At 45.2% G+C, this 12,995-nt stretch overlaps 1 protein-coding gene across 3 annotated transcripts in view; it reads right to left on the reverse strand.

Annotated features, from left to right (window-relative positions):
- The window catches only part of TRAPPC9 (trafficking protein particle complex subunit 9), a 509,341-nt gene that overhangs the window by 195,390 nt on the left and 300,956 nt on the right, over positions 1-12,995 (reverse strand). For all 3 annotated transcript variants that reach the window (XM_082858827.1, XM_082858825.1, XM_082858826.1), the window contains one exon: positions 7,294-7,436. In XM_082858827.1, the coding sequence (XP_082714953.1) occupies positions 7,294-7,436 (143 nt within the window). The remainder of the gene's footprint in view (positions 1-7,293; positions 7,437-12,995) is intronic.

Genomic DNA, 12,995 nt, shown 5'->3' on the forward strand with positions numbered 1-12,995 from the left:
AATTCTAAATGGAAGGTCACAAAAAACTCTGGCCAATTGTTGATGACAGACAATCTACCTTTTAACATACGATGTCAATCCCTAAATCAAGTATGACATGGGCCTTTTTAATTGGCATTTATAAATCATACTTCTTAACATAATTAGTGTATATTACTTGTTAAGTAGGACAATCTTTAAATCTGTCTTTAAATAATGAATATTGATAGCATTCTTAAATGAACATTAACACATAACATTCAATAATGTAATAGTTCAAAATAAAATACAGATCACTTAAAATTATTGATTGTAATACTTTAATAATATGTATGGTTGAGACATAAAATAGGTCCCTTCAAGGTACAGCCGTGTGAGTGAAGACAGAAAAATGGGAGGTGATTCACCGCCTGGGTGGCTCCTAACTGGTGACACTGGGGACCAGAGGGTGCTAACTGCTGTGTCAACCTAAATGACACGTCCAGCTGCTCCTGCCATGGGAGGTGGGGTCCCAGCTCCTGCCTGTGCAGATCTACACTATGTTAACACTTGGAAAGACGATGAAAAGCGTGCTCATCATTTCAGGGAACACAAGCCAACAGGAGCAGGAAGGGATGAAGCAAATGCGTTAAGTCATTAAGCTCCTTCCACCAGAGATTCGATGAATGGTTTAGCGAGAGATGGGAGCCCTGGGGCAGACCCAGCCCCCTCCCATCACAGAAGCAGGTCTCATCTGCATCCCCTCCTCTGTCCTCCCCAGGGTGCCCCTCACAGCCCAGCCTCAGTGAGGGCTCTGGAGAGGGTGAAGCTGCTGGGCAGGCAAGGGCTTCCCTCTGAGTAACACAGCCCTGGTCTTCGTACCAGCCACCCAGACGTGAGTCCCCAGCTAGGCTGTCCCTGTGCCACTTCCACACGGAAGAGGGGGAGTCCCTGACCTTGCCCTTGACAACCGCCGTTTCTCAGTTTTCTACCTGTGTCAGGCACTGTATTAGACGCTCTGTGAATTGATGCATTCTTTAAACCCTACCGCAGCCCTGCAAGATCGGTGTTCTCTCCATTTCAAGATGAAGAAAAATGATGCTTAAAGAAACAGGAACGACTGACTCAAGACCACAGGGCAAATAAGTGGGAGGATCAGAATCTGAAATTGGATACAGGACAGGTACAATGGATACAGGTACAATGGGCTCTGAAACCTGTGCTTGTTAAAAGGTACACTGGGCTCTGAACCTGTGCTCGTTAAAATTCTAAAGTGTTGTTAAATTTAAAACCAATCTAAATCAACACAGCAACGTGAAAAGGATCAACCGTGATGAAATCCGACACTGAAACTGCCTTTATTACATGTCTGTGAGCAGAGACTCCCTACGGCGTGGAGCGGTCCCACTCCACGGGGGGAAACGGAATTTTTCTTCTAAATGTCTGGGGAGAAGCGCCACGGCGTGTCCGGTTGTACGATTTTTATTCAGAATGTGACAACTCCCACACCTTACGCCCTGCTCAGGGGAGTGTATTTTCCACAGAGCTCAGAGTAGCAATGTATAAGATCGGACCACTTACCCTAGCAGCCTAGAAAGAAGTTGCTCCTGAGGTGAGGGAGGCCAGGCACTCAGACAGGGCGGCGTGGCCCAATCCATTTCAATCTGGTCCCTAACAACATTACCAGGCAGCTTGGTGTGAAAAGTGAATTTTAATGGTAATTGATCTCCTAAATAAAAGTCAGCTGAAAGCTAGGTACACCCCTGAAGGAAGGAGAATGGTTAAAAAAAAAAAAAAAAAAAAAAAAGGCAATGAGAATTCCACCTCCCATCTATATTGTGCTTTGGCTTTGAGAAAACACTGGGCCCTCTATTGTTTAATTTGATTCTCTTACGCCCCATGAGGTGAGCAGAGCCGGTGATCACTCCAGGGAGGGACAGGAGGGCTGAAGCTGCGAGAGATACAGAGATGCTTGCAAAGACACAGGGGGCCAAGGGAAACCCGGGTCTCTGGAATGCCAGTTCAGCGTATGTGTGGCAGGAAGCATGGGTTTTGGTGCCAAGAAGGCCAGAAATCAAATCGAATCTCTTTTTCTCATTAATGTGCAACCAGGGTAAGTTATTTAACATCTCCATACAGCAATGCTGACTTCAAAGGGCTCTCTGGAGTTTAAATCCCACCCACTTTTGGTCTCCTGGGTATTTATGTTTAGGACTCCCTGGCATATGTTGGATACAGGCCTTTGTTGCATAAGCGCATCGTAAATATCTTCTCCCAATGTGGAGCTTGCTTTTCGACGAGCTGAAGTTTTTAATTTTGATAAAAACCCTCTTATCAACTTTTTATTTTACGGTTAGTAGTTTCTCACTCCATCTGAGAAATCTCTGCTTCATGGAAAACTTTTAATTAAGAATTAAAACTAATTAACTAATTAAAACTAAAAATTAAACTCTTCAACTGAGATGACTACCTCAGGGATTCTATTTTCTCTTGTACCAACTTTAGTAATTCATGTCTTTCAAACTTTTTTCCGTTTCATTTAAGTTGTCAAATTCATTGGAATATGATTTCTCACAGTACACTCTTATTATTCTTTTAATGTCTGCAGAATTTAGCCATGCCCCCCTCTTTCATTCTCATTATTAGTAATTTGTGTGTTCACTCTCTTTTTCAAAATTCTGACCATCCTGGCTATAGTTTACTAATTTCATTAATCTTTTCAAAGAATCGATTTTGGGTTCCATTTAGTTTACGTATTATTTTTTCATTTTCTATTTCATTCCTATCCACTATTATTATTTTCTTTTACTTCACTCTTTATTATTTATTTTCACTCTTCACTCTTTATTATTTATTTTCTTTTACTTCGGTTTATTCTGGGTACATTTTGCTCTTCTTTATCTTACATAGACACTTATACCACTGATTTTAAGCCATTCAACCTCTAGCATAAGCATTTAGTGTTCTGTGATATCAGTTAGCTGGAGTTGTTTACTAGTCCTGTGCAAGCTTTCTATATCTTTCCGTTTCTTTCTATATTTTCCTTGTTCTATCAAAAACTGAGAGACGAGTGCTGAAATATCCAACTATAATTATCTGTTTTCCATCTCTCCCCTCAGATGTCGGTTTTATTTTGAAGTTATGTTTCTAAGTGCACTTGCATTTAGGACTGTCGGGTACTCTTGACGACCCTTCCATCATTACAAATTATCTGCTTACTCTCTCTCTTTTTCTCCTGAAAATCTACTTATTTGATAATATATCCATGCCATCTTTCTTATGATTACTGTTAACATGGCATGCCCTTTTCCCCCCATCTTTTTGCTTTTAAACTGTGCATATTTAATGTGAGTTTCTTATAGAAAACACAGAGAGTTGGCTCTTGTATTTTTATACAGTATGACAATTTCCATGCTTTTTCCCACCACATATATATCCAGTTCTTCCATCATCATTTGTTGGAAAGATTTTCATTCCACATAAAATTGTTTTCATACCTTGCTGGTCACATGATCAATTGATCATACATGAGTGAGTCTATTTCTGGACCATCTATTATGGTCCGTTGATCTCTCTATCTTTACAACAATAGCGTTCTCTCTTGATTACTGTAACTTTATGTTAAGTCTTAAAGTCTTATAGCTTAAGTCCTCCAACTTTGTTTTTTTGTCAAGTCATATGCTTATTCCATTGGCAATAGTCTGTTCCACTGTGAAATAATTTTAAAAACAGCTTGTCAACTTCCACCCCCCAAAAAAAAGTCCTGTTGGGATTTTAATTGGGATTGCATTGAACTTATAATCAAATTTGGGGAAACTGGTGTCCTAGCAGTAACTGACACTTCCAATCAATAAACATGGTATCTCTCCCCAACTATTTAAGTCTTTCATCCATACGTCACATCATGCACAAAACTTCATTTGAGACAGATTCTGGGAAAAACTTTAACTATAAACCTCCTCAAAGAAAAAGTGGCAGAGTATCTCTGTAACTCCGGGGGGCAAAGATTTTAAATGTAGCATTTAGTTCAGTTACATTTAATGTAATTCTTGGTACAGTGGGTTTAAATCTACCACACTGCTATTTGTTTCTACTTAACTTTCTCCTCCTTTCTTGCCACCTCTTTCCCCCTCTGGGGGGTTAGTTCTTAGTGCTCTGTTTTATCTCTCCTGGTGTACTATCCATACCTTAAGTCATTGCTCAAGGTTTTACAACATGGGTCTCTAACATCACATTCTAACTTCAAATAATATAACATTTTGCATATAAAAATGTCCATTTCTCCCTCTTTTTCCATTTGTGTGACTTTTTTTTTCTACATATTCTACTTCTTTATATGACATGCACTACAAAATTAAACGCTATTATTTCTTTCTTAGACAGTCAGTAGTCTTTTAAAGAAATCAAAAAGCGAGGATAAAAAATCTCATACCTAACCTGCTCACTTTATTTCCGGGACTCATCATTCCTTAATGTAGATCCGAGCTTCCGTCTGGTGTTATCTCTGCCTGATGGGCTTTTACCAGGCTGATAAAACACGAGGACTGTGCTCTCTGTCCATCTCTGAGCCCAGTGGGTGCTTCACATAGCACCCAAAACATTGGGGGTGTTGGTATAAAGGTTTACAGTCTGCTAGGTGCTTTATTAGACAGACAAAGAACGTACAGGGGAACCCACAGAAGGACCCCCACTCTGCCTGGTCATGGTCAGGAAAATTTTATAAAAACGTAACATATATCAATGGCAAACAGACATTTTCCAAAAGGTTAAGTGAAGGAATGATAGTTTAAGAAAAAGAACAGTTTTAGAAAAGGAGGTATGCAAAGGCACACTGGAGTAAGCTGTCCTGACGCCTCCTGGTGATGGTGAGAAGCAAAGTGTCTTTCACATGAAGTGTGGAGGGACTGGGGACAAACAGCTGAAGAGGAACACCTAGATCAAAAATTTAAGTACCTTGAATATCAGAGTGGGGACTTTGAACTTTATCCCGCAGGCACTGGGGAAGTCTTTAAGCCGGACGGTGACATGGGAACGTTCATGTGTGTCTACAGGACGATGCCGGAGCAGGGTTAGAGGCAGGGGGACTGAGTAGACGAGTATTTCTAGAGTCCCAAGGAAAGACGGCAAAGACGTGCAGTGGAATGCAGGGACATCAGCTCAACCCGCAGGATTTGGGGCTCAGTTAGACTTAGCAGCAAAGGAAAGGGAGGATTAGAGGAAATCAAATCTCAAGCCCCAGAGCAGGGAGAAGAAACACGTAGGCCAAAAGAAAGAGAGTGAGGTCAACAGGCGGGTAACCGGGCGCCAAACAGCACGTCAGCTAACCACCAACTCTTCTGAGTGTACATTTGCACCAAACCACAAGGCAACATTTTTCTCATCTTAAACCGTCATTAAGAACTGCAGGGGCCATGACATGGAAGCCAGATATCAATAAGGCGAAAATAATCCAACTCAGTGACAACCTGTGCGGCTTCTAAGACCTATTTATATGAGCAGTGGCAGCAGGAGGTGAGGGGATGAAAAAGAACGCACACCAGGAGTGGACCAAAGCACAGGAAGGGCCTGAAAAACTCTAACGGCACCTGGCAGGCATCCTTGCCAAAGCTTCCCGCCGGCAAGTGCTTTGACGCTTTATACAAATTCAAAACAGAGGCAAAGCGTTGGCAAGAAAGACCATTACTCTGTGGGTTGAAAAAGTGATAGATGATGAATGTGATCAAAATGTGCTTGGGCTGAAAAGCCCAAGCAAAGACATTAATTCTTGCTGAAGCCATTCTCCAATGGCTGGGGAGAACGGCAGTCTTTCCTATGAACTGAAACTACCCTTACTTTTGGGGGCTGTATCACTCTAAAGAGAGTTTTATATCGACAGTAACATCCCTCTATTATACTCTGTGGACTATAGAGCCCACTGGTGGAGGGGAGAGAGATGCTGCATGTGATGTTCTCTCCCCCACAGTCAAGGATAGACAGGTAAGTATAGCCTTAACTCCATTAAAAATAAGTAATACTGGGACTTCCCTGGTGGCACAGTGGTTAAGAATCCACCTGCCAATGCAGGGGACACGGGTTTGAGCCCTGGTCCGGAAAGATCCCACATGCCGCGGAGCAACTAAACCCGTGTGCCACAACTACTGAGGCTGAGCTCTAGAGCCCGCGAGCCACAACTACTGAGCCCACATGCCACAACTACTGAAGCCCACGCACCTAGAGCCCGTGCTCCGCCACAAGAGAAGACACCGCGATGAGAAGCCCGCGCACCGCAACGAAGAGTAGCCCCCGCTCTCCGAAACTTGAGAAAGCCTGCGCGCAGCGGCAAAGATCCAATGCCGCCAAAAATTAATAAATTTATTAAAAAAGAAAAAAAAGTAATACGAGCCCACTCTATCCTACCCCGAGATGTAATGTGCCCCTGGACGTGAGAATGTGGACATGCCCAGGGGTGATCAGGACCTGCCTTCCAAGGGCGGCTCACCACCTGGGCAGGAATCTGACCCCAGAGGGTCTCCATTTGGCTGGAGCCCCACCCAGTGCTTCGGACCCCACTGCTCCCAGTTCATCACAGGTCAAATTCGGGGGTGAGGGACTGTCATTCTCCCACCTAAGGGAGGAATAACCTCTAGTATCTCTGACCACTTCTGGGTTTGAAGTAGACAAACTGGTTTCTTTCTCCTTAAAGGAAGACTAGGCCTGGAGAAGTAATCAAGAGAGAAAGCCTCTTGCAAGTAGGGTGCTCTGGGCAGAAATGACCCCACGCTCCAGATGGCTGGGAGCTCCGCAAAGATGGGGCTGAGACGCTGGGCAGCCTGGCCCTGCCTGCACAGTCCTCCTGGGGTGCCCGAAGTGACACAGACAGATGTGCTGGACACCTCCAGAAGTCTCCAAGACAGGGAGCCATCGGCTGAGCCCCTGCTAACAGGAGAGCTGAACCAGACTGGAGTGAGCTCCAGGCTCGGGACAACGGGCGGGAGCCCTGTCCTGCGCGGTGACCACCAGAGGCAAGCGTACCGCGCAGCCAACAGTATTACTACAGCGCGTGAAAGGTACGAAGTCCAGGCACTCGCGTCTCAACGAAGCGGCATCGCTCTACACCGCCTGTCTTCGCGCCGCCAACAATATTACTACAGCGCGTGAAAGGTACGAAGCCCAGGCACTCCCGTCTCAATGAAGCGGCATCGCTCTACACCGCCTGTCTTCCTGAAGAAGACCCGGGGAGGCTGAATAACTCAGCACAGTGAACAGGGGGACCACAACGAACACCAAGGTCAGAATTCCAAACGCAGCGCCCTCAGACTCTAGAACACGGCAGTCAAAGAGCAGAGGTGCATTTACCTGGTTGCCGGCAGCGTACTGACTCGTGTGAAGAATACAGATGGCTCAACCTCTACGTGCAGCCCCAGCGAGAGGTTCCTGTAATATCCTTCAATGTGGCCCGGGCCTCCGGAGTATTTGAAATTCAGGATAGCTTCCAGGGTCTAAAAAGATGTAAAAAATGGTAAGTTAGTACTCTCTGTGTTGACCGCCATTCCCCCAGGCAGCGGACTTCACTCAGATAAGGCTGAAGATTATCCCAACTGGTAAAGTTATTACCACGGGCAACTCTCACCCAGGGCTGTCACCTGGCACCTGACATCTGGTACCATCTTTCCTCCCATGATGCCCTGTATCTAACACCTACAATTCTCAGCCTGGAAACACGAATGGAAAGGAGCTCCAGAATTACTCTGTGATGGGATATAGCATTTGGGAGAGAAAAACACATTTCAATCAGCATCACTTAAACACACAGATCAGGTTGAGGCGGGAGGAGGGACTCCCATCAAGGAGCTAGAACGTGGCTCCCAGGCTAACAGCGAGTAAGGCTGACAAGCTACAAACTCATGATACTTCCTTGAACCCACAGAGATAAGGTCACAGGGCAACCACATAGCCAGAAGGCCAAGGAGGAACAAGGTCCTTCCAGGAGGGACAGGGTGGGGACACATCTCACCAGGGGCAGAGGCAGCCACCATACAAGCTGGCAGGAAGGAATCAGCTCAGACGTCAATGAATTGCTAAAGGCTGAGTAGGGGCTCTATTGATAGTGAGGACTCTCCAGGCCCAAGGACAGTTCCCATCCACTCCGGGTCTTCTCCGAGGACCTCCCTGGGGGCTTACACAAAGGACTGGCAGGGGCAGGAGTGCAGGGGAGCCTCCCTGGTGGTACAGGCCTGGCAGAAGGGGTCAGGAGCCACCATAGGAAGAACAAGAAACAGAAACCCCAGCTCCAATCCCCTACCCCCATCCCGACCCCATCCAGACCCTTCTCTCCTCTAAAGCAAAATCTTGAGCTTCCGGAGGAGGGGGAGCCAATGCCAAGGGCACAAAGACAGGGGTAAACATCCGTTCTAGTGAGGGGAGGGCAGACGCTGCTGGGAGGGCCAGGAGCCAGTCCCAAGCCAGGATCCTAAAGCAATGCCACTAGAGACAGAGGCAGGAAACCCATTCATACACACTGCCCACCACTATACCAGGCAGGGGATGGCTGCTCCTGGGGGAAGGGCAGGAACGCCGAGAGGCCACACGCAGGATCCAGGGGCACGGCTCCGACCTAGGACTGAGGCAGCACGAGGACAGCAAGAGGGCCCCAGCTGCTCCTGGCACAGACCTAGCAGGCACCCAGTAAGAAGCCTCTGGGGGTGGCATGAAGGTGTGGAGAGACCCCGGCCAGGTGCTGGTGGGCAGGGAGGGCTCAGGGCTGAGGATGGAGGACCATTATGGGAAAAACCCCTGGTACCTACCTCAGCAGCCCCGACTTTCTTCCCCTTCCCCCAGCACAATTCGGCGCCTGTGCTGCACCAAGGGTAACCATAGCAACAGGAAATCTCAAACCCAGCTCAACTTCTCACTAAAATGACTCAGCCTTCCCCGGTAAGGTCCTAAAACAGGCGTCAGCACACTATGGCCCAAGGGCCAGATCTGGCCCGCAGCCTGGTTCTGTATGCCCTGGAGCTGAGAACAGTTTTCACATTTTTAAAAGGTTGTAAAACAAAACAAACGACAAAACCAAAGAAGAATACGCGACAGAGACCACAGGCAGCCAGCAAAGCTAAAATATTTACTATACGGTCCCTTACATAAGAAGTTTACCCATAAAACCCTAAGAAGAAAACATAGGAGGAAATCTTCATGACCTTGGATTAGGAATGGTTTCGTAGACATGACACCAAAAGCACAAGCAACAAGAGACCATAGGCTGGTGTCATGGAAACGCAAGGAGGGCGGAGCTCTGGGATGAAGGGCCAGAATGCCCATTGCTGCAGCCAATCCACGTAAAAAGGGTCTGAGAAAGCGGCCATCACACTAATGGCGATGAACTGGTCACTAATGACCCTAGTGGAAGCCTTTTCCAGAAAGGGAAGAGTGAGGGTGAGCTCAGAGCATTGTCTGGGGCTGACAGTGCCAGACAGGAGCCTCAAAACCACGTGTTCAAGGTGGGGACTCAAGCACATTCCCACCTGCAGGAGCCAAGAGAAGCCACACTTGCCAACGGCAGAGCAGGTGCCTGCCCACCTGTCCTCCTGCTCTCCTCCCTACGCTTCAAGAGTCACACTTCAATAAGCCTTCCAGGCAAGACACGGCATTCAGCCCTCAGTCATTGCTTTCACTGACCGGTTTCCCCCCTCCAAAAGAGAGGCAGCCACAGCTACACAATTATTTAGAACTAAAGAAAACCATCTGTGTATGCATGCTGTCAGAGGCCATCCTAGGTGGAGAGTGGTTTTCCTCTGGGAAGGCCAGAGTACAGAAATTCCAGACACAGGCAAGGCAGCCTGGCACGGTGGACGAGAGCAGGTACGGAGGCCAGATAAACTCAGCCTGACGCTCTGTGAGACCCTGGGCGTAGTGTTTCACCATTCTCAGCCTCGGTTTCTCAAGTGTTAAGTGGGGACAATAATTAACACCTATCTCACTGGACTTTAATGAAGATTCGGTGAGAAAATGAAGTAGCAGGACAAATATGCACTCACTAAATAGGTTCCTTTCTCCTTCTGCGACGTCACCACCTGACACCCTAAGGCAACACGGCTTAAAACAGGAGGAAATGTGAAACGTGTCTCAATGCCATTTGTTTATTTATTTATTATTATTATTTTTTTTTTTTTTGCGGTACGCGGACCTCTCACCGCTGTGGCCTCTCCCGTTGCGGAGCACAGGCTCCGGACGCGCAGGCTCAGCGGCCATGGCTCACGGGCCCAGCCGCTCCGCGGCACGTGGGATCTTCCCGGACCGGGGCACGAACCCGCGTCCCCTGCATCGGCAGGCGGACTCTCAACCACTGCGCCACCTGGGAAGCCCTCAATGCCATTTACTTTATTTAACATTTTTCGTATCGTGGTAAAATACTCATAACATAAAATTTATCATTTTAACCATTGTTAAGCGTATGGTTTTGTGGCATTAAGTACTTTCACATTGTTGTATAACCACCACCACCATCCAGTTCCAGAATTTTTCATCTTCCCAAACTGAAACTCTATACAAATTACACAAAACAAATCTACTCCCCTCTCCCCCAGCTCCTGGCACCCACCATCTACTTCCTGTCTCCATGGATTTGACTAATCCAGATACCTCATGTAAGTGGAATCATTGCATTTTTGTCCTGCTGTGACTAGCTTATTTCCTCAGCATAGTGTTTCCAAGGTTCATCTGTGCTATAGCTTATATCAGAACTTAATTCCTTTTTAAGGCTGAATAATATTCCACTGAATGGATATACCACATGTTGTTTATCCATTCACCTGTCAACGAGCACTTACGTTGCTTCTACTTTTTGGCTATTGTGCATAATGCTGCTATGAACATGGGTGTACAAATATCTGTTTGAGACCCTGCTTTCAATTCCTTTGGGCATATCCCCAGAAGTGGAACTGCTACGGATCACATGATAATTCTATATCTAATCTCTTTAAGGAATCACTATACCATTTTCCACAATGGCGGCACCATTTCACATTCCTACCAGCAATGCACAAGGATTCCAATCTCTCTACATCCTCAACAGTACTTGTTTTTTTTTCCTGTTTGCTTGGTCTGTTTTTTAATAATCACCATCCTAATGGGGGTGAAGTGGTATCTCATTTTGGTTTTGATGTGCATTCGCCTAACGACTAATGATGTTGAGTATCTTTTTATATGCTTACTGGCCATTTGTACATCTTTGGAGAAATGTCTATTCAAGTTCCTCAGTCCCATTTTAAAAGCTCATTGTTCCAACTCACCTCCCACCACTCCTCAAGATCTATATGTTTACAGGGTCCCTTGAACTTTGGTCCTACTAATTCTCTCAACCTGTATAAATGTTACTCCTACTTCATGGCCTCTCAAAAGCCATGCCTTCTCCAGTACGATGGCTATACTGCCTTACTTTAAAAGGACTCCGTGAAATACAGATTTTTAAAAAATACTCAAGGATCATATTTTGGTTTCACCAAAGTCCCAAATTCTTTTCCCATAGCATAAAGCACTGTACCGTCATCTCAAAAGGATTGCCAATTTTATGTCTTATACTTCTGAAAACCCTTGTTTGTGAGCAGAAGGTAAGACCCCCTCATACACACATCCAAATAAACTTTTCTGGAATGACTTTCTCAGTCCAGCTGACTCTCATCTGTTTGGTCTATTCTTTCATTCCTCTTTTCAGTCACTTCCTGGGTACTTTCTGAGTGCCAGGATCTGTGCTTAGAACAATGAATACAGTCTGGTCCCTGATCCCAGAAAGCTCACTAAATGTTGAGTCAATGAATGTCTGAATAAATTAACTGATAAATAAGCAAATAAAACCAATCCATCACCCAACACATACATGGCAGCTTCCACAAATTGCAAGCATGGTGGTCAAGGAAATAAACAGGTTCTCAATTATGGCCTTGAAAAGCCAAAATCTGTGAAGTAATAAAAATGTCACACTGCCTTTTTTGTTTTTTAAGGTAAACTTAAAAGTTGTCTCCAGGTAGTGATAGAGTAGAAATCACCTGGGAAATGAACAAAAAATACACAGAGATAGATAACCGTCAAGTACCATATAACAAAGAAGAAATAGTCTGTTTCTATCTTCTTGGAATTGGCTGTTTATTTACTCTGTAGAGAAGCAAGGAAAAGATATAATTATGGGGGAAAATATGTAATTTATGAAAATCAAGCACAGAAAAGATTTTCTAAAATTGAGTATTACTGCCTTTCTTCCTTGATTAAAAAAAAAAAACAGAAAACAGTCCCCCAAAATTAGAGTATCTTAATAAAGCCATAAAGTGGGGTGATAAAAGACAAAGCTTTTATTTCCAGCTTTATTTCATCAAAATATAAGGAGAAACAATGCAGTACTCTGCCATAAGACTTTCCCTTCTTAGAACATGCGATGGTCTTTACTTTGAGGGAAGACGATTATAAAAATCAGAAATGGGCAAAGAATTAGAGAAAAGTTACTTTCTAGGTATACTATCAATATAATTTATTATTTGAGCTAAAATGAAAGGTCTTTCAAGAGCTACCTTTTATTGGGCACCTACTAAGTGTCAAATGCAATGCTAAGTTGTCTTCACACATGGGCTCTAATGTTAAGAGCCCTACAAGGAAAGTCCAGTTTTCGCAAACAAGCAGTTAGGTGACTGGCCTATGCCACACACCCAGGGAGTAGCACATCCAGGGTTCAAATGCAGAGCTGCATGGCTGCACAGCCCTCTCTCTTTCATGTATGCGGACTGCTCAGAACAGCATTCACTCATTCATTCATCCACCCACTCATTCACTCACTGACCCCGAATGAATGTCTACTAAGTGTAAGGGACTATGGCAGATGACACAATGCCACCCCTGAGGGCTTGCTCAGGTCTAGTCAAAGACACAAGCCCCTAGATATCTAAGACAGTTGTGATACATTACATCAGAGAGGAGCGTCCTAGTATATACAAGGATACAGGAGATAGAAAGCCCGTGTGTGTCAGGTGTAGAGTTGGATAGGAAGAGCAAACAACCCAGCAAGGAAGGGAGGA

The sequence above is a fragment of the Leucopleurus acutus genome, assembly GCF_964270905.1.
Source record: "Leucopleurus acutus genome assembly, chromosome: 17".
Classification (NCBI taxonomy): Eukaryota; Metazoa; Chordata; class Mammalia; order Artiodactyla; family Delphinidae; genus Leucopleurus; species Leucopleurus acutus.